Source organism: Macaca thibetana, chromosome 7, assembly GCF_024542745.1.
Source record: "Macaca thibetana thibetana isolate TM-01 chromosome 7, ASM2454274v1, whole genome shotgun sequence".
Classification (NCBI taxonomy): domain Eukaryota; kingdom Metazoa; phylum Chordata; class Mammalia; order Primates; family Cercopithecidae; genus Macaca; species Macaca thibetana.
The window spans coordinates 37,297,788-37,320,348 of NC_065584.1; the positions used below are offsets into that span (position 1 = coordinate 37,297,788).

The following is a 22,561-nucleotide window of genomic DNA, read 5'->3' on the forward strand; positions in this document are numbered from 1 at the left end:
GTAGGCAAGTGTTTTTCAAACCTTTTAAATTATGACCCATAACAGGAATAACATACATTTCCTATTCATCAACTAAGTGTGTGTGTATGTGTGTGTGTGTATTTGAAGCAAAAGTTTAACACAATACTTTTCTATATGTGATGAATTTTGATATTTTGTTTTCTTCTAATTTCACTTTTTAAAAATTAACTGTTTTTTTGTTTTGTTTTGTTTTTGAGACAGAGTCTCCCTCTGTTGCCCAGGCTAGAATGCAGTGGCACAATCTCAGCTCACTGCAAGCTCCTCCTCCCGGGTTCCCGCCATTCTCCTGCCTCAGCCTCCCGAGTAGCTGGACTACAGGTGCCCGCCACCACGCCCGGCTAATTTTGTATTTTTAGTAGAGAGGGGGTTTCACCGTGTTAGCCAAGATGGTCTCGATCTCCTGACCTCGTGATCTGCCCACCTTGGCCTCCCAAAGTGCTGGGATTACAGGCGTGAGCCACCGTGCCCAGCCAAACAACTGGTCTTGACCCACTGGATTGATTTCACAATATTTGAAAAATTACTACTCCAGTGAATGTAAAAGTACTAATGAAATCTGTAGATGCAAGGGATATGTAGAAAGGGGTGTATTAAATAGGAGAAGTAGTCCGGAAGTGGAGACCAGTCAAAAGACTCTTTCAGGCAGATTAGGTAAGAACTAACTCAGACTTGAGAATCACCTTGAAGGCGTGTTAAAGTGCAGCTAGGAAGAGGCCTAAACATTTGCATTTTTAACAGGTTCCCAGGTGATGCTAAGGCTGCTGGTCGTGGGACCACACTTTGAGAACCATTGGTCTATGTTAGTAAGGATGGTAGTAAAAGGAGTGAATTCCACAGACATTTAAGGGTAAAATCTACAGAATTTGGTGGTTAGTCACTGAGCAGCTGGAATCTAAAAATGCTTAGAGGATGTCAGTATTGGAGAGCAAATTCAATTTTGGAATAGAAATGACATTGTCAAGGGAGAAAGTCATAGTCATGACATGTTTTAGGACTGGTTTACCTTGGGTAAAGGATGAGAAATGGTTCTTTAGAAAAGAATTATCTTTGCATTTCTAAAAGGTCTCTTATTTGGGGTTTTAAAGTAGTTATTAGAATAACGTCTCTTAAATTAGAATACCTTTAGGCTTAACTAGGAGAGTTGAAAGGCATAATTGGCTTAACTGGCCTATGCCCTTTATAACATCATCTTTTGCCTGATATACCAATGTCTTTCTTCCCTGTTAGCAGAAGGAGACTCAGATGAGGGGCAGGATTACACACTGAATCACTGGCAGGTAAAGCTACTATTAGAATCCAGGCCTTGCAGCTTTATGTATTACTGAGATTATGTCAGTCAGGCTTTGTGTATTTATGGCTTTTTCAGGGTGCACTCTGCAGCCAAACTTCAGGAAAGCACGTGCTATTTATTATGCTCAAGTGTACAAAGTTCTCTTACATATTGTAGAGTTATAATGATCAGCTGAGATAGATCTTGAAGTTACAATAGAATATAAAGTGGTATCGGGCAGAGTTCAATTTGGACTTTAAGAGAGTTACATAGTATTCAAAGTATACTTGCATAGGTTTCAGAGTTAGAGTATTCAAAGAAGCAAATCAGTCAGATCTAGTGAAGTTATCTAGAAAGGCCTTGTCAATGAAGTGGCACCTAACTAAATTTTTTTTTAATTTTAATGCTACTTCAGTATATACAAATGAACAGTATGTTTTTATTCAACTCTAACTTTTTTTCTTTTTCTTTTTCTTTTTGAGACAGAGTCTTGCTCTGTCGCCCAGGCTGGAGTGCAGTGGCAAAATCTCGGCTCACTGCAACCTCCGCCTCCCTGGTTCAAGTGATTCTTCTGCCTCAGCCTCCCAAGTAGCTGGAACTACAGGTGTGTGCCACCATGCCTGGCTTATTTTTGTATTTTTAGTAGAGGCGAGGTTTCACCATATTGGTCAGGCTGGTTTCGAACTTTTGACCTCGTGATTTGCCCGCCTTGGCCTCCCAAAGTGTTGGAATTACAGGTGTGAGCCACCATACCTGGCCTCAACTCTAACATTTTAAAAATGTCTAACATTAAATACAAACTAAATGGCAAAACCAATAAAAATTTAATTTACAACATATATGTGATAGGCAGTAATATGTTGCTAAAATAAAATCCTTGCTTGCCATGTAAATTAATATAGGTTAGTGTTTTAAAGTGAAGGCTTTTGGGCCAGCCTGCTTGAGTTTGAATCCTTGGCTTTGCTGCTTTCATTGTGTTTGCCCATAGATAAATTGATAGCCTCTCTATACTTCAGTTTTATCACTTATAAAATAGGAGTTCCTAACTTACAGAGCCATTGTGAAGACTGAATGAGTTAATACATGTAAGATGAACAGACAGCTCCAGACATGGTTATGTTCAATAATTCTCTGCAATTATTACTGACTACTATGGCAAAGATTATTTTAAGCCCAGTATTCCTACCATTTAATGTGGTGACCCAATTATGTCATTTGCATTTATACTACTATGAAACCTTGGCTCTGATATTGAGCTGTGACATCATTTGGCATTCATTGACATGACTGCATCATTAACTTACTTGTCTGCCTCTAAAGAAAATACTTATTTCTTTATAATGAGAAATACAGCTATCACATGGGCTAGATTACTTAAGTGAGCATTCTCATGACGGTCAGCAATCTCACACCTATTCTGTCTCCCAGGAGATAACTAGAAAATTGAGTCATTGAGAATTCATTGTGATAGTTATAGAAATTCTAAAGTTCTTTCCCTACAGCATAGCTACCAAGAAAACCAAGGCATAACATGAAATTAAAGACCCTCAACTAGAAAACTGTATTCATTTCTACACTGTAGGTAGCAGGACTGATCCTTTTTAAAGATCAATCTTGGAAGATAAATAGAATTTTTCAAAAGGGAAAGGCATCTAGGTGGTAGATACAGTTTGAGCACAGGTATAAAGATAAAACATATGTTTTATGTCCCAGTCAGTTATGTGACTTAGCCAGAGTATAGGATATAGTAAAAGAAATAGAGATTAACCTGAGAAGATAGGTTAGAGCCATTTCCCAGAAGACTCTCCATATCAGCATAAGAAATGAGGTATGTACTCTTTCCTTGCTCCCCAATTTTGTTTTTGTTTTTTGAGCAGTAAAGTGGTACTAACAGAATTGTACTTTGGGAAGATTAATCTGGAGACCTAGTATTTGAATCGGTTCGAACCTAGAGAAAAGTAAATCAGAGAGAAGTGATCACAGTAGTTCAACCAAGAGTATTTTAAACCAAGAGTCTTCTAAATTGATTGAAGTTTCTTTTGCCAAGGTTAAGGACACGTCTAGGAGACAGGTATGTACCTTTCTCCAAAGATGATTTCCCCTTTAATGTTTAAAGGGGAAAAGTAGGCTGAAGAGCAAAGAGGGAAGGTGTGGTAATCCACATGTTGCCAGAGGAAAGGAGCAAGCAAGGGAATAGTCAATTATGTATTTTCTTTTGCTTAGTAAGTTGGGACTTTACATAAGATAAGGTGAACATAGAGTAATTACCTGTGGAGATATTTAACCTGTTATCTGTAGCTATCTGCTTAGGAACAAAAGGAAAAGCAGTTTATTGCATGACTCAGCTTGCAGCTTAATTTTTTTTCTTTTGAAGTAGTGGATTGGGGACCCAAGTTTTTATTTTATTTTTAGTGTCAACAGTCTAAAATAGGCAAGAAAATACTTTATGAGAGATGTCATGGTGTTAGACTATGTAGTTTGGCCATCTATTGTATATGACGGTTGACAGCAGAGAGACAATTTAAAACTATTATCAAAATTTTAGCCTGGGCTGGGTACAATGTCTCACACCTATAATCCCAGCACTTTGGGAGGCTGAGGCAGGAGAATCACTTGATCCCAGGAGTTCAAGTCTCCAGTCAGCCATGATCACACCACTGTGACAGCCTGAGTGACAGAGCAAGACTCTGTCTCAAAAAAAAAAAAAAGTTTGAAGGAATGATAGTGGCAATAAGAAGCCAGGTATGTAGTCTGATTTTTGTGGAAAGTAATAAAGAGGTTTTGGATATGTGGAATTAGGGTCTAGCAGAGTATACAGGTATAGACATCCAGCAAGTAACTGGCAAATCCAGAAGTACAAGTAGGGATACAAATCTGGGAGTTATCTTACAGATTATCGTTGAAATTGTTAAAGCTCACGGTGGGAGAGAAAGAAAGAAGATTGAGGATTGACACTGAACAACGCTGACTCACCTTCAGGAGAAAGAAAGGGCAGAGGAAATCCAGAAAGGAATAATTTAAGAACTAAGAACGCTAAGTGTTCATATGCCAAGATAGGAGAAAATTACAAAAGGGAGGAGGTGGTCTGAAGACAAAAAGGACTATAGGATTTGGTGATTGGAAGTCATTGGTGACCTTTAGAAAAACATGTTCTTCCCTTCTACCTCATATATTGTGAGATTACAGGGGAATAGAGAATGAATGCTGAAGAAATAGAGGTAGTGCATGCAAACTGTTCTTACAACAAATTTTGCAGTCAAAGAAAGAGGAAAGAAGATGGGAAGAGAGTGATAATGGGTTCCAAGAAATAGTTGTTTTGTTTTCTTTATAGAGGTATATAATTTTAGTTGAGAGAACGAGCAGAGAAAGATAATAATTAAGTAATCAAAAGGACAGAGTGTCTGCGTGAGTTTTGTAAGGAGGCTACAAGAAGTGTGATCAGGATCATCAATGGATGGTTTCACCTTGAAAAGGAAATAGATCTAATTCAGAGACTAGAGGAAAGGAGTAGTGAGAAGATGTAAACAAGCTTTGAGGGAGAAGGAAAGAAAATGTAGAAAGTCCTCAGTGTTCTCACAAAAGATAAGGGAATTAGCTAGGGAGAGAGGTAGAACTGGGGTTGGAGATGGTGGTGGAAAAAGGTCTGGAACAGCCATCACTGCATGTTTATTAAGGAGTTCAGTAAATGAGTAAAAGGGGTTTTAAGGATGAGCTGGAGTCAGCTAGCATGGGTGTATGGTGGAGAATGAGAATATATCTTTTTCCCAGAATATTCAACTCAATGATGGCAAGAAAAGTATTGCAGAATATGGCCCAGGACTGGAAAGATGGCAGAAGATCATGAGGACAAAGGATTCTAATGATTTACCAAGTACTTTGTTGAAATTACAACAGGAACTTCTAGATGGGCAAGGATGCAAGTGAAGTCTAAAAAGGTTACAAGGAGGAAATTCAGTAGATGAATAGAAAATGTGAAAAGAGTGGAAATTGCTGTCAGGTTTTTAAGAGTTTGAGATATTGGAGCTGACGCATGTCTAATATTGAAGTCTAAGTTTACGTCAATTGGTGACTGAAGTGAAATGGAGTTGGAAACTATTGGTTTACAAAGATAGACAGTCTGTAGGGCAGAAGTGTTGGTAGATTCATTCACCAAGTGTATTGGCAAGAGAGAGAGTAGAGGGAAGATTATGAATGCCTTGGAGAAGGAAGATTGTGACAAGGAAAATGAGAGAGTTGAATAAGTGAGTGACTTGAGCATTAGCTGAGCAGAGGATAGTTGGTGAGTCAAGATGGAAGAATAGTAGTACAGAAGAACAGTGAAATGCAAGGGCACTTTGATCTTTCTTTGATTATTTACAAATCCTAGCCCTAGCTCCAGCATGAATCTCACTGAGTTTGAAGTTTCTTCATCTGTGGAAACAAGATAAAAATAATGTCTGCCTCATAGGGTTAGCATGAGAATTAAATGAGATAATGTATGTAAAGTACAGAACCTGTCAAAATAAATATATCAGATGTTCTTGTCGCTGCTGCTGCTAACGATGACATTGACATGTATAAAAGATATGTAATCTTGCTGTGCCACTGAATACAGCATAGGATAGATTATTACATGTGACCGATGTCACTCCTAACAGCAAAAAGTATTAATACAAGTATTCCTTCACATCTCTCACCTCTAAGTGGTAGGAGTGACCTACATTGAAATTTTTTTAAGGATTTATATCATCACAGGAATATGGTTTTTACTAAATTTTGATTAAAAAATGACTAATTCAGTAATTTGGATGTAATGGATAGGAGTATCCGTGGAATCACGGGAAGTTGTTCACTATGAAAAGCCCAGTAGAATGGGCTAGTATAGATTTATACCACATCAAAATAAATTGGTGGAGAGTTTCATAGAGTTATATTTTTACAGTTGCAGCTGGCAATGCCAGGGCTTAGGAATATAAAGGATAGGGTGGTAACCTGGAAGAACATGCTGTCTGTAAGGAAGCAGGTTAATGCTCATGGAAGACATACTAATACAGTAACAGATTCCCAAGTGTCAAAACGAGGCAGGCATAGAAGCTAAGAGGAAGGAGAAACCACTTTTAATTTTACCTAGGTTCTCTTCAGACGGCCTGTGGAACTTCAGTTCTAGGAAAACGTAGTTTTGAAAATGAAAAAAGTTCTAAGTTCTGAGCTCTAAGTAACTTTGCCCATACTTCTAGTCCTTGCAATTTGCTCTGAATGAGTTTGCTATTTAAAGTTTGGCCATTTGAAAATAAATTGTTGGCTTGTAATAGCCTTCTTCCTTTCTTATTACTCTTTTTTGCTGTTTTGACAGGTAAATGGCCAAGACCTAAAGAACCTGCTGCACCAGGATGCCGTAGACCTCTTTCGTAATGCAGGTTATGCTGTGTCTCTGAGAGTGCAGCACAGGGTAGGTATCACCTCGAGCCAGAAACCTGGCACCAGGCTTTCGCACTGTACTTTGAATAAACCCAATGTGTGTAATCTTCAGTGTTGCTTTTTGTTTGTTCGTTTTACACTCATTCCCCTGAAGAGTTTCTCAGGCAAAGGGAGGGATCCATTGGTACTTCTGCTTATCATTGAAGGACATTCAGGCCAGGCACAGTGGCTCACATCTGTAATCCCAACACTTTGAGAGGCCAAGGTGGGCAGATCACTTCAGCCCAGGAGTTCGATACCAGCCTGGCCCATATAGCAAAACCTTGTCTCTACTAAAAATACAAAAAATTCAGGCACAGTGGTGCACACCTGTAGTCTCAGCTACTTGGGAGGCTAAGATGTGAGGACTGCTTGAGCCCAGAAGGTGGAGGTTGCAGTGAGCCAAGATCATACCACTATACTCCAGCCTGGGCAAGAGAATGAGACCCTGTCTAAAAAAAGAAATAGAAAAGAAAAGAAAAAAAGGAGAAATTCACAACAGTACGGCTTATAACCGAGGTCCTTGCTTCAAGGTAATATGCCTTAAAGATAAAGCTTGACAACCAAATTAAAATAGATGGTTAAATGAAAAGCCAGGTGTAGTGACTCACATCTGTACTCTCAGCACTTTGGGAGGCCAAGGTGGGATGATTGCTTGAGCCCAGGAGTTCAAGACCAGCCTGGGCAACATAGAGAGACCTCATCTCTTAAAATAATAATAATAATTATAAAAATAAAAGATTTTAAGAGTCACATGGACCAATGGAAAATAAATAAGGTTAAAAAAACATAGCCGATTTTACTTTTTGGTAGGGAAGGAACCATATGTCTATCCTTGAAAACTTATTTATAAAACCATTTGATAAAACACTACAAAGATGGTGGGTTTTCTGGTACCCACTATATGCTTTTCCCTGTCACTGCCATGAACCCTTCATTTATCAACTTGGTGACCCTCTTAACCAAATCTTCAGTGTTCATAGGAGAACTCCAGGAAAAAGGAAATGGAATTCAGAATTCAGTCAAGGCAGCACCTATCCCTGCATCTGTTTCTTATTTCCTAGTGTTTTATAATTTGGATGATGATATAAAGGGAAGCCTGGGTAGGTATAATTCCTCCTATAGCATTTGAGAATTTCTGAGTGTATTCACAAAACAGGTTCCATGTGCCTTTAAATTAAATCCGTTTGCTACTTATAGGTGCACTCTTTTCCTTACTCAGTGGCTAAGGATTTAGAAGCTTAAGAAGATTTAGAGGAGTTCCTAAAAAAGTAGGGAAGGCAGAACGTGAGAGATACCTGAGAAAACAACCAGTTGCAAGCAGAATCTGGGTGTAATGGATTAGAAAACAGATTAATAAGAGATAATATTGGTCGTCAGTTGCTTCTGCCTTGGCTCTTCTCTTTCTAAAGCATGGGAGCATTTGTGCAGTAGATAAGAACAAGTAAATATAGGTACACACTTCAATATGATTACAATTCTTTTGGAAGGTATGTGAGAAGTTATTTCCAGTGTTCACTTGTAAGGAAACATCCATAAATAATTCCTAATAAAAAGGACCCTGCTGTTCAGGGAATTGTCCTATCCCTAAAAACCATGCCTTCCTATTGAGCATGTTCTTTCAGGACAGCTCATCAGCAAATGAATGAAAAACGTAGAGGTGGAATAGAGGGTATAATGGTATTTCGTGCAGTCTTGCCTTTCAGATTGAAGTGTCAGTTTTATGAGTGTAATGAGGAAGTTAACTCTAACTGAAATACGATGGTGCCATAATTATTGCAACTTAGCCACTAAAAGTTGATATTAAGAAGAGCTACCCTGAAAACCATCACTAAAATGAAGACCATCCAGCCTCAAAAGGAAACACTTAGCCAATAGAAAATTATAACCACCAGGATATAATTTCTTTTTACTTTTTTACATCTGTTCCATATAGATTCACCTTCATCTCTCTCTAGTATTACCAATGAACAGATGAAGGGCAAAACCCCATCTTTGGAGGGAGTTGGGTGCCTTCTGGGATTTGGAAAGCATTTTTCAAGTAATGGCACTGGACCTGTGTTGGTATTGCACCTATGTTGACATTGCCCACGTCTGCTCTTACTACATTTTGATGACTGATTATCTAAGTAAACATTTCCAGAAAGATCCCCCGTCTTCCTCACCAAGTAATATCCAAGTTCTCTATAAGATCATAGGTTTTATCTCATGTCTTCATTTTCCTGATACGATATACAAATAGCAAGGTAGAGGCAGTACAGAAACAGAAATTACCTGACTTGCCTTCAGGGGTCCCTTTAGGTCAGCAAGGTTAAATGCCTCCCCATCAGACCTATTTTCTTTCCAAAGATCCTGTGACACTGATGAATCAGCTCAGGACAAAGAGAGGACTCCTGCTAGGTATTGCTGGGGGTTACAGTTTTGGGTGGTCTAGAGTCTACAAACCCAGGTGATGTATCAACCTGGGAGTTTCAGTTGTAAACACACATTAGTCACCAGAGTTAACATTTTTCTTTCCCTTCCAGTTACAGGTGCAGAATGGACCTATAGGACATCGAGGTGAAGGGGACCCAAGTGGTATTCCCATATTTATGGTGCTGGTGCCAGTGTTTGCCCTTACCATGGTAGCAGCCTGGGTTTTCATGAGATACCGGCAACAACTTTGAAAAACTTGCTCTCTTTCAGTACTCCCAATGAAGATACATTTCACTCATCCTCCATCCCTGCTATTCTGCCATGTCTTTCACTGTCTGCATAGCCAGATTTGAAGTGACTGATACCCACCCCAAACCTTGCTGTTCAGAATCTCCAATTCTTCGTATTCTAATGGGAAAGTAAAGGTATTGTTTGAAGGAAAACTGAAGAAAAGACTTGCTTAGAACAAATGAGTTACATATTTTACTAGGACTTTCGATAGAAATTCAGCTACAACCCAAAGAGAGAAAGATTGAGTCTTCGTGTCACCATAGGCAATATCATTTTTCTTAGCTGGCATGCCATAAAGACCAGCTGTGTGATATTAGAGGAAGAAAGGATTTTTCTTTTTAATGATCTTCCTTGGGAAATTATTGTGGCCTTTATTTAATTTCTAATTACATACCTGGGTGCCTATATCAGACAAAGGAGAGTAAGAAGAACATTTTTACTTTTTTAAAAAAGCAAATACACATATACACATACATATGTAAATATTATAGTATAGTGATACCTATGGAGAATTAAAGGTGAGAAAGCTACTTTGTGGTGTCTAAGTTTCTGATAAAAGGGATGATCTTAATTGAAGAATTTAAAGAGATACTTAAAGAGCAAATGTAGTAGGAGCAACAGAGTGAGCCTTATAAGAGGACGTTCAGTCTCATTTATTAAAATAATGACTGAGACTGGGAGAGGTGGCTCACACCTGTAAATCCCAGCACTTTGGTAGCATGAAGTGGGAGATTGCTTGAGTCCAGGAGTTCGAGACCAACCTGGGCAACATAGCAAAACCTCATATCTATTTAAAAAAAAATAGAAAAAAAATGTAGTAACTGAAGCAACTAATTAAAAATCTTAGAAGAACAATATTTCTTCTTATAACAACCAACTATGGTGGGTTATTATAAGGTAGATTGCCATAATCCAGCGCTGCTCACATCTAAGAAACTGTGAGGTGTAAAGGTAAATTGTACCAATCTCTGGGCTGCCCTAGTGAATTTGTTGATACCTCACAGTCCTGTTGAAGAACAGTGGAATGATTGTGGTAAGGGCTATGGTGCTGGGGCCAAACACCCCAGCACGAAAACTCCAAAAGGACAGAAGATAGGATAGTGCCTCCGAGGTGGCACCTGAACCCTCTCAGGCTATCTTTTTGGTTCTAGTACCAAACAAACCTGAGGGAAGGAGCTGCCTCCCTGGCAGGATGGGCATCACATCAACTCTGCTTCATATTTAGTTAAAATGAGGCCGGGTGCAGCGGCTCACACCTGTAATCTCAGCACTTTGGGATGCTAAGGCAGGCAGATCACAAGGTCAGGAGTTCAAGACCAGCCTGGCCAACATGGTGAAACCCCATGTCTACTGAAAATACAAAAATTACCTGGACATGGTGGCGCATTCCTATAATGCCAGCTACTCAGGAGGCTGAGGCAGGAGAACTGCTTGAACCAGGACCTGGGAGACGGAGGTTGCAGTGAGCCAAGATCACACCACTGCACTCCAGCCTGGGCTACAGGAGTACGTTTTTTTTAGATGGCTACTCCATCTCAAACAAAAAAAAAAAGGGGGGGGGGCATGGATTGCTAGTATTTTTGAAAGGCTTTATACACTACATACGGTTTTTAATTAATCAACCTTTTTGCAGCAAGAGGGAGGAAAAGAGTTTTGTTTGCTTTAGGAGGTAGGGAAATGTGGTAGGTATTTCATGCGGCCTAGGAGGAAGATATGAATGAATGGATACTACAGAATGCCAGTGATATCAATAAGGTGGGAACCATCCTGTTAATGTTCTTTTAAGGCTGGTTTTAAGCACTGTGGGTAGCTGAATTTTCTAGTTTTAAGAAAATCATTTCCATTAACCAAATATATTGGCCATACTATAGGCCTTATATAATTTTGACAGCAAGATTATCAGGACTCAGGCAATCAATTGTATTTCATTTCTAGCTTGAACAGTCTAGTAATTAAACAAATGTTGATTGGACATCAGCTTTGTCAAGACACTTTTACAAAGAAGTACTGTGCATATCCTCCATCCCATAGGGGTTTTGGGTTCCAACTGCAAAGAGAACACTCTTATTAGCCACATAGGTAGGACAGTGTAAGTAGGGGTCATGTTTATATTACAGACCGCAAAAGAGAAAAGTTACTGAGAACTGGGGCATTTGAGAAAGTTATGTGGAGGAAAGGGACAAGTTAAAGACCCTTAAGGAGCTCACAGCTTAGTTGAGAGAATTCATAAACAGGTGAGAAGTTAAAAGTATATCAGCAGGCTAAGTGTTGAAAACAATATTAAAGGGGTACCATGCAAAACACGATGCAGCAACAAAGAAAATATGCAGATAATCATCACATTTTCACGCCTGTAATCCCAGCACTTTGGGAGGCCGAGGCGGGCGGATCACAAAGTCAGGAGATCGAGACCATCCTGGTTAACATGGTGAAACCCCATCTCTAGTAAAAATACAAAAAATATTAGCCAGGCGTGGTGGCGGGTGCCTGTAGTCCCAGCTACTCTGGAGGCTGAGGCAGGAGAATTGCGTGAACCCGGGAGGCGAGCTTGCAGTGAGCCGAGATCACGCCACTGCACTCCAGCCTGGGTGACAGAGGGTTACTCTGTCTCAAAAAACAGCAAGTGAGAAAAGATGTCACATAATGGCATCAGGCTAGATTGGAAAGGGAAGGCTTTTAAAAATAAAAGGTCCAGTAAGACCTTGCGTCTGGGTCACTATTGGTATAGGGAGAAACTTGCTTTAAACAGTCCTGACATAAAGTGCCTTTTGACATCAATTTTTTAATACCTATGAGACTCACTTAGACAACTGAACTCATTGTAGGTTCCCCAGAAAAACACAGACAGTATTCCAGTTGTCACTCCAACCAGCCACACTAGGAGGGCACAGCCTCTGGTACCCTTCCTGTTTCTGAAGGTATGCACAGTGGCTTCTACAGCAAGCCTGCTTACCTCCTAGGATTCACCTCATGGTTTGGACACTAATTCCTGAGAGAACCTTGAGACACACAAAGTGAAAAAAATGTCAAGCAGGAATGAAAGCTCTAGTTTTTTGCTTGTTGGTATATGTAAATTTGTTTAAAAAGTATTCATTCTCTCCTGTCATTGGTAGAAGTTTTGCTTTGCTTGATAATAGGGATTCTGATGTACTCTTATAACTTAGGTTTTCTTAGAAATTAAATAGCATTTAAGATCAATGTAATACAGTTTTAAGCAGGTACACTAATTATATTATTGATTCTATAGAAAACTAAAATTATAGATGAGGTATCAGAATCCATTATAGGTTGTAAAAAAATTCATGTTCTTCATAGATTGAGTCTAATATTTCTTCTACAGATTGTATCTGATGTTCCTACTACCTAAATTATTGCGTTCAAAGTTTTGAAAATTGAACAAAGGTATTTTTAAGTACTTAAAACATTTCTCTATATTTATAATTCTGTATTACATGTATAATTATAAGATATTGTTTGCTTTGACTATCTGTACTTTGTTTTCCTGTGAAGTTTCAACTTACGTGTTCTTGATTTAACTTAATTGTTCCATGTAGCCATGTATAATGGAAAAAGGCAGTTAATATTTGTTATTGTGTTCTATGCCAGGGACTGTACCAAACTCTGATTGGTACATTATTTCATGCCTTACAACTCTGGGATCTAAGTATTGTCAGAAAGAGACTAAAAATGAGAGAAAAAATTACTTGACTAGGATTCCATAGGTGGGAATAATAGAATCAGGATTAAAACTCAGGACTTCAGATGCCAGCTTCAATGATATTCTGTCACTGGAAGTGGTTCTCAAAGCAGGGTCCTGACAAAAGCATCAGCATTACTGGGGAACTTGTTAGAAAAGCAAGTTCATAGGCTGGGCATGGTGGCTCATGCCTGTAATCCCAGCACCCTGCCTAGGCGGGTCACTTGAGCTCAGGAGTTTGAGACCAGCCTGCACAACGTGGTGAAACCCTGTCTTTACTGAAAGTCAAACAAATTAGTGGTGCACACCTGTAGGCCCAGCTACACGGGAGGACTGCTTGAGCCCAGGAGATTGAGACTGCAGTGAGCCGTGATTGCACCACTTCATTCTAGCCTGAGCAATGGAGTGAGATCTTGTCTCAAAAAGAAAAGAAAAGAAAAGAAAAAAAAGCAATTTCCCAGAAAAGAAAAAAAAAAAGTCCCAGACCTAGTGAATCAAAAACTCTGAGGGTGGCATCTGGCAATCTGTGTTTTAGTAATCCTTCCAGGTGACTGATTCCTGCTAAAGTTTGAGATTCATTGCTCTATGCCTATCATCATTCCCTTTGCTCAGGTTAGAATCGTCGGGAGAGCTTGTAAACGTCCCCATGCCCAGGCTGCACACAGATCAATTAAAGGGAACCTCTGAGGGTGGGACTCAAGCAGCAGTAAAATAAAGTTCACTGGGTGATTCTGGTGTGCAGCCTCAGTTGAAAATGTTATATAGCATTAAACCAGACACTATTTAATTAAACTAAACACTATTTAAATTATTAAATTACATACATTGTTTCAGGCAAAACAACAACAACAAACTTGGGTCTTTAGAGCCCAGCTTTCTGAGCTTCTGCACCAAGTAAGTGGAACATTCATTTCTTCCTGATTTGCTAAGGATTGATCAACTCCAGCAAAATGTATGATTAGTGAGTGTTTCAATTTGTGCATCTATTAAATGAGAACCAATCATAGAACATTGAAGTTAAAAAGGACCAGAGAGCTTCTAGGATGAATCTGTCATAGAGATGAGAACAATCAAGGCTCAGAGAGAGAAGCTAACTTAACTCTGATCAGACTTAGTTTGTTGCAGAAGTGACCTTTCTGTCTCATATTTGTGTCTTGAATATATTCACTACATGAATACACAAACTACCCATTTTATCTTAGTCTACTTCTTTCTTCTCTCTTTGGGCCTGAATAAAGACCAGAAGAACTGATAGACAGCTAAAGGATACTGCAAGCATCATTACTGGAATTGGGAGATTCCACAGAACAATCTGAGAATGATCTCATCAAATCCAGTGAGATGTGTTATTCTGAGACTAACTCCGATAGTTCTAAACTAGAGACTTTTTTTTTTTTTAATGGTGGACATTGCTTTTATTGTGTAAATAAGCAATTTTTAAAGTATATTTAAAGAAATGAAACTAAGGAAGTACAGAGGCTGTCAAGTATGTGGGGAAGTGAAGTTCATGTAGTTTCCATGTGGGGCCCCATAAAGATTTTATTATAGTCAATTTTAGAGAAATTTATCCTTGGTCAGATGAAGGTTTTTTCCTTTATTCAGCAATAGCTGATGAGTGCGTACTATGTGCTAGGTGCTGAAGATACAGAGATAAAGAAGACTTAGTCACTCTAAACTGAAATTGCCCAGCATATGAAAGTGGAGGAATATTTGTAGGTGATTTTGATGTTAAAGTATTTTTCTAACATCACCTAGAAGTAGAAGATTGAGTTATGAAGCTCTATACCTCTCACCTATAATAGTTTTAGAGTTGGTTGCTATTTTGGTGTAAGTCTCTTTTGCTGTTCCTCTTTTAACTGCAGATCTTTTTGAGACCAGCACTCACATCCAAAAGGGCAATTGTGGTCAAAAAGAAGACAGCATTTTAAGGAATTCTGATCAGAACCAGATTCTTTTTTTTTTTTGAGATGGAGTCTTGCTCTGTCGCCTAGGCTGGAGTGCAGTGGCACCATCTCAGCTCACTGCAACCTCTGCCCCCCAGGTTCTAGCGATTCTCCTGCCTCAGCCTCCCCAGTAGTTGGGATTATAGGTACATGCCACAATGCCTGGCTAATTTTTGTATTTTTAGTAGACAATGGGGTTTCAGCATCTTGGCCAGGCTGGTCTTGAATTCCTGACCTCGTGATCCACCCGTCTCGGCCTCCCAAAGTGCAGAACCAGATTCTTAACTGCCACAGACTCTTGTATTATGTAATTTATTTACAAAACACAAAGCACTTGATTTGCGTAACTAATGTACTTGATCATATATAAAACCTATATTTTGAGAAAGCATTGCTCCTTCAAAGGAATCAAGTGATAGCAAACAGTCCTGTTCCCAGGTTTTCCTCACTGTTCATGTTGCCTTTGTTCTTGCAGGGGGAGAACAAAAGGGGCGTGGGCTAAAGTTTGTTCTCAATGTAAGTCAATCATTAACCAACAATAATTTACAAAAGAACTTTGTATTTACTGTAATCATTAAATTTAGTTACTAAGCCCAGGAAAAAGGGTTAGTCCTTCCTAGTTTGTAGATTAGCAAATGGAGATGAATAATTGAATCCTATTTTAATCTTTTATCTGCAGTAATCTGGCTTCTTATTACTGGATATATTTGCATTTTACCTCCAGGCCATGTTAGTTCTTAGAAGATTATTTTCCTCATGAACCTTATTTTGTTTTGCTTCCTTTCTGCTTCGATTCTAATGTCACATTGCCTACCTGGATGTAAACAGCAGTCAGTTTCTCAGATCAAATAGGGCCCTGTAGCAGCTTGGAAGACACAGAAGACACACAGACATAAAACTGTATTTATTATCCTGGGACTGTCACTACAGATTAATTATGTTAATGAGGCCATCAAAATCTATGGTAATCTTTCAGGCTTTGCTGTTTGATACCAGATACAGCACATGAGATAATAATGTGTCTAATTGTGCCTAGCCAGTATTAGTATTTAATAAAACTTTGTCATTGAATCTTTACAATCTTTTTTTACCTTATTTTGAAGACTGTTGATTAAATATCTCCTTTTTTTTTTTCTGCCAGATGAGGGTTTTTTCCTTCATTCAGCAAATATCTAATAAGTGCTTACTATATACTAGATGTTCTTAGGGTAACACCTCTGACAGAATCGTCGAAAGAGGAAGAAATCTAAATGATCAGTTTGAGGCTTTGACATAGGAGATAAGGAACAGGACATTGATATCCTGTTAACAATTACTGAGCTTTTATCAATATTCCAGCTTTTGTTCTAAGGCCTTTGCATGTATAATATTTATTTAAGCCTCAAAACAACTCTTAAGGTAACTGCTGTTGTTATCTTCATTTTATAGATAAAAAGCATAGAGAGGTTAAGTAACTTGCCCAAGTTATACAGCTACTAAGTGCCAAAGCTGTGATTTAAACCCAGGCAATTTGGCTTCAAAACCTGCATTCATAACTATAGCACCTTACTGTCTCTACTTTCCATGGTACCAGGCACTGCATTAGGCTGTCCTTTTGTATGACTTAATGCCAAATTCTCTATCTATGCAAGGCAGTATCAATATTCCATTTTTATAGGTGAGGTAACTCGATGCTTAAAGAAGTTAATAACTGGCTCAAGATACATAACTAGTCAGTTCCACACCTGGGAACTTACTTCAAGCCAATGAGGAGTCCACTGCCCTTCTACTATTCTAGAAAAGTAAGGTTCACTATACTCAATTTGATTCAACCATGCTATCACATCCTTCCATTATGGATAATAGGAAATTGACTGCACTAGGTTAAATGTTTTATAATAGCAGTAGCAGTATCATTGTGTATTTATTCGCAATGTTTGAAAGCAGTTGCCACCATATACTATCTTACTTGTATCCCCTTCATCACCCAAAGCCTTATAAGATACATAGAAGGCAGAAGTGGGTTTGTGCCATAGGATGAGTAAGGACTTGTCAGAACTGAATATTGTTGACCTTTATTCTAAGTTAGTTTGCATATAGCTGACCTTGATATGAAGAGAAAAGGCAGTTTACATTGGTCATCATTGCTCTGTCACCCATGTTAAGCAGTTCAGGCCTGAAGTCAAATTGGTAGTCTATAGAATGTATAGAATGGCCTTGTTCTTTCTTGATAGGCAAAGGTGTGTCAGTTACCAATTATGTAACAAACCACTACAAAACTTAAGTGGCTTAAAGCATATTAATAATTTTTTTTTTGTTTTTTTTTTTTTTTTGTTTTGTTTTTGAGACGGAGTCTCGCTCTGTCGCCCAGGCTGGAGTGCAGTGGCGCGATCTCGGCTCACTGCAAGCTCCGCCTCCCGGGTTCACGCCATTCTCCTGCCTCAGCCTCCCGAGTAGCTGGGACTACAGGCGCCCACAACCGCGCCCGGCTAATTTTTTGTATTTTTAGTAGAGACGGGGTTTCACCGTGGTCTCGATCTCCTGACCTTGTGATCCGCCCGCCTCGGCCTCCCAAAGTGCTGGGATTACAGGCGTGAGCCACCGCGCCCGGCCCAGCATATTAATAATTTTTTAAAAGATTTTGTCAACTGACTGTTTCTTCTGCTGATATCACCTGGGATGGTTTTACTAATCAATTCTTATATTTTTGCTTGTTTCCTATTTTTTAATTTAGCTTTTATTTTGATTAATTCCCTCGTTATGCTTTCTTTTGTTTGTGTTTTTGGTTTTGGGCTTTTTTTGTTGTTCTTTTCCTTTTCATAAGTTGGATATTTGTTTTCAGTCATGTGCAATCATAGAACTTCATATGAAGTTTTTTCCTTTTTATTAACTACCATATAACATAAGTTCTATTTTGATATCCTCAGTTTGGGGGTTATTCAAAATGTTATTTAATTTGGAAGTGATTATTTTAGGAAACAGATTCATTTTTGAGGCATCAAGTTCTAATTCTATTAGATGTGCATTGTGTTTTGTTTTATAGGAGACTTTGGGTGTACAATGATATTTGACTAATCTTTTTTTAAAAAACCAGTGGTAGACAATAGATGTTATTCAAGCATTTAAAACAACACAAAGCACACATACAGACAGGACATTTTTTAATGGTTTCCTTTCAGAAAGTTTATCTTGACATAAAAGTGCACTTCACTTGCTCTCAATTCAAACATTTGTCTTCATATTTCTAAATACAAGTGTTTCTGGAAAGTTTTTTTAAACATAAAGTTCAATAGATAAAATCCTGTTTCACCACTGACTTATATTACAGAAGCACCCATCCAGCTACCCAAAAAGGAAACCCTAGTTAATTAACAATATTTAGACAGAAAGCTTTCAGATAGGGCTTAACCCTGTGACAACCAGCAGGCTAGAGTTCCTGCTTTGCTCTACCTGATGACATTTGTAATCCAGGTAATAGTGTACGTCAGGACATTGCAGTTGTCTTTGAATTCCTTTCAGTTTCTTTTGTCTGTACAGAAGAGACCTCTGGCACTTTTGTATGGAATAGTTACCTTTGATTCTCTCCAAAGTGTTACAAAGCAGGTTGTTGTTTGGTTTGAGAATTACTGGCCGGGCATGGTGGCTCATGCCTGAAATCCCAGCACTTTGGGAGGCTGAGGTGGGAGGACTGCTTGAGCCCAGGAATTTGAGACCAGCCTGGGCAACATAGTGAGACCCTGTCTCTACAAAAAATGAAAACAAAAATAGCCAGGTGTGCTGACATGGACCTGTTGTCCCAGCTACTCGGGAGGCTGAGGTGGGAGGATCACTTGAACCTAGGAAGTTGAGGCTGCAGTGAGCCATGTATTCTTCATCCTTCACTGTATAGCATGATATGGGAAGATCCTGCCATTTCCTTGTTGTTGTTTTGCTTTTTGTTTTGTTTTTTTAAGACAGGGTCTTGCTCAGGCTGGTCTCAAACTCCTGGGCTTAAGTGATCCTCCCATCTTGGCCTCTCAAAGTTCTGGGATTACAGATGTGAGACACCACTCCTGGCTGCTCCTGTCATTTCATTTGTTTTTCCAGAAAATTATGCATTGTGGTTTTACACTATTAAGGAAGTCATGGAAAACAGAAATGTATTAGACATGGTCCCATTTACCCCCTATCTTGTACTCCATAAAAAGTAATAAGGCAAATACAGCAGTAATTCTAAACTTGGAATGCTCATGATCACTATCATAAGAGAATGTGTATTAAAGAAGAAACAGTTAATTTTCTAGCTGAACAATATCAAGGACAATTTTAACTGGTTTCAAGTTGGACTGAACTAGACCAACTCTTACCTACTCTAGTTCTAGCCATAGAAATTAGATTGAATGGAGAAAAGGATTAAAATAAACCTTGGTGGCATGTTGACTTTGAGGTGTTAGAAAACCTGGAAGTGTACCAGAAGTCTTCCATGCTGTGATAAAATTTGAAGCCAACATGAAAGTGGAGTTTAACTAGGGAAAGAGGATGGAGCAGTGGTTGTCAGAGTGTGGTCCTCAGACCAGCAGCATCACCCAGAAGCTTGTTAGAAAGGCAGATTTTCAGGCCCCATCCATGATCTACTAAATCTGAAACTCTGGTGATGGGGCCCAGCAGTCTGTTTTAATGCTTTCCCGGGGATTCTGGTGCACACTAAAGTTTGAGAGTAACTGAGACAGAGGGAAAATGCGGGACTAAGGACTCCAGTATAAGGTTTGTAAATTTGAAGACAACAAAAAGAAGTCTCACCGTTGGAGGGAGCCATGGCAGTGAAACTTCCATAAAAGCCACAGGAGGAGAGAATTTCAAGGAGATAGTGTTGTCCAGTTCTACAGGAAATTTAGTTCTGTGTGGAATATTTGTACCACTTCCAAAGTGAGACCTTGTGTTTGCCTCTTACCTTTTTCTGAGCCTCAGTTTTTAAGATGAGTCTGGCATCATGTTCTGCCCCCAACTTCATAAGGTTTTTGAGTGAATCACATTAGATAGTAAGCCTAGCATGGTAGCACACACCTGTAGTCCCAGCCACTCAGGAGGCCAAGCCAGGAGGATTGTTTGAGCCCAGGAGTTCAAGACTGGCCTGAAAAATATAGAGACCCTGTCTCAAAAAAAAAAAAAAAAAAAAATTGATTCAATGGCATTTTCGAAGTAAACAAAGATTCATGAAGTAGCTAATCTTTCTGTTACCATAACCATGAATTCTGGCCATAATTATTTCTCTCTCTCTCTCTCTTTCTTTCTTTTTTTTTTTTTTTGAGACAGAGTCCTGCTCTGTTGCCCAGGCTGCAGCGCAGTGGCACCATCTCCGCTCACTGCAACTTCCACCTCCCAGGTTCAAGTGATTCTCCTGCCTCAGCCTCCCGAGTAGCTGGGATTACAGTCACGCGCCTTCATGCCCAGCTAATTTTTGTAGTTTTAGTAGAGACAGGGTTTTACCATGTCGGCCAGGCTGGTCTCAAACTCCTGACCTCAGGTTATCTGCCCGCCTCGGCCTCCCAAAGTGCTGGGATTACAGGTGTGAGCCCCTGTGGCCGGCCAGCTCTGGCCATAATTCTAAAACCAAACTTTAGGACTAAAGCTCTCAAGAAGACTGGTGTTTTTGTTTTTGTTGTTTTTGTTTTATAACAATGCTCCCATGTACTTGCATGAGTTAAATGCTGGTAGAGCAGATACCAGAGGATAATGTAACCTGCCTGGATATCAAGTACACACCAGTCTTCAGGGACTGGCATAGATGGTGGAGATGCCCCATTTCCTTAATATACATTTTTTTGAATCTTCTTACTTGGAAATGTGACAGTTAAGATAGCTGAGTCAGCATTTTAACTGTTTATTAACAGTGGAAACAGATGGAATTTGAGTCATATTTCTGGGAGGGCAACAGATTCCATACTGATAAGAAATTTTGTGTTCCCTTTTTGTGGGAATTGTAAAATGATAACAAATATCACTTATTCCGATTTAACAGATGGAAAAACTGAAGTATACAGTAGTGATGCTCAAGAGGGGCGCTATGCATAGACAATGAAATTTACCACCTATGCAGTATGATTTGATAGGTGCTTACATTCCTCAGGGTCACAGATTTGGTCCCCTGACAATCTGCCAGCATACTTGTAATTCCTGCTGTTCACAGTTGCTCTTTCGGGGCCATCTCAAGGTTCTCAATAAATGCCTATTTGAGTGATTGAACAAACAAGATACTAAAGACATAAACTCCCTTAAATTGGATAGCTGCCTTATCTGAAAAGTGTAAGATTATCGACTCTAGCATTATTCTGAATATATGTATACGATTTAACCCATTATTAGCTACTATTTAGGTGCAGGGTTTTGATGGAGTAGTATCCAGTAGGCTGATGTTTTGTGTAGTGAAGATGTAGGAAAATGCTAGAGTTTTAGAGCAGTGCCTTTGGCTTCTAGGATCTTAGGGAAAGTAGGAGATGTGATACGCTTAACTAACCTGGATGCCATGTGAGATTTATTTATTTTGAAACAGCGTCTAGCTCTGCCACCCAGGCTGCAGTGCAGTGGCATGATCACGTCTCACTGCAGCCTGGACCTCCTGGGCCCAAGTGATCTTCCCACCTTAGCTTTCCAAGTAGCTGAGACCCCACCATGCCCAGCTAATTTTTTGTATTACTATTTGTAAAAAATGGGGTCTTGCTTTGTTGCTCAGGCTGGTCTCAAACTCCTGGGCTCAAACAATCCTCCTGCCTCAGCCTCCCACAGTGCAGGTATTACAGGCGTGAGCCACCATGCCTGGTCTGCATGAATTTTGATATATCAAAAGGAAGTAAATAAGATGGGAGAGATGCACCGTTCCTGGGTTTCTGGAGGTATTGAAATACAGGTTGATGTGTAGAGTAGCTGGAGCAAACTCCTATTCCATCTCCTTGCTTCAAAAACCCATTTAACATATTTTCCTTGGATAGAGAATGTGTCATATTAAACTGATAAGAACAGATACTACACTTGATCTTAGCCAAAAGGGTTTCACTGGAGTAGCCTGCAGTAGATCTGGACTTTCTCCTCTGGAGACCACGTAGGAGGCTAATTTAATAGGTGAAAAGATGATAAGGAATTTAAAAAGGAACATTGCAGTGGTAACAGAGAGGCAGGGACTGATGGAAATATTTCAGGAATAGCATGGAAGATAATATTCCATATCACCTGCACTCTGATTCACTCTGGCAAATGGGACACGTGGGGGATCGGCTTCCTAAGCTATCCCAGTAATTTACACACCTGTTTGTTTCTGTGCCCATGAAATCGCCAGTGTCTTTAAGGTAAGGATCATATATTTTTATCTCAGTGTTCCTAGAACCCTTTCAATGACACACTGAAAGGTGGCCTGTATGGTTGCTGAATCATTGGAAAATAGACATTCATAAATAACTAAAGATTACAGGTTATCTCACAGTAAAATCATTAGCATTAAAGGCTCAGTAATGACTGATAAGACACTACACTGATTAT

General features: G+C 39.3%; 1 protein-coding gene and 1 non-coding gene across 3 annotated transcripts in view; one reads left to right on the forward strand and one right to left on the reverse strand.

Annotated features, from left to right (window-relative positions):
* SYNJ2BP (synaptojanin 2 binding protein) overlaps nt 1–16,150 on the forward strand; it is a 51,093-nt gene extending 34,943 nt beyond the window's left edge. Inside the window, exons 3-4 of one of the 2 annotated variants that reach the window (XM_050797408.1) lie at nt 6,624–6,719; nt 9,259–16,150. In XM_050797408.1, coding sequence (XP_050653365.1) covers nt 6,624–6,719; nt 9,259–9,393 — 231 coding nt within the window. In that variant the 3' untranslated portion in view covers nt 9,394–16,150. Of the gene's footprint in view, nt 1–6,623; nt 6,720–9,252 lie in introns of both variants that reach the window. The other variant, XM_050797407.1, reaches the window with a different exon arrangement.
* A 5,741-nt stretch (nt 16,151–21,891) lies between these two features.
* Nucleotides 21,892–22,088, reverse strand: LOC126960338 (U2 spliceosomal RNA). The gene has a single exon (XR_007727900.1). It is a non-coding gene; the product is annotated as a U2 spliceosomal RNA (small nuclear RNA).
* Nucleotides 22,089–22,561: the final 473 nt, after the last annotated feature.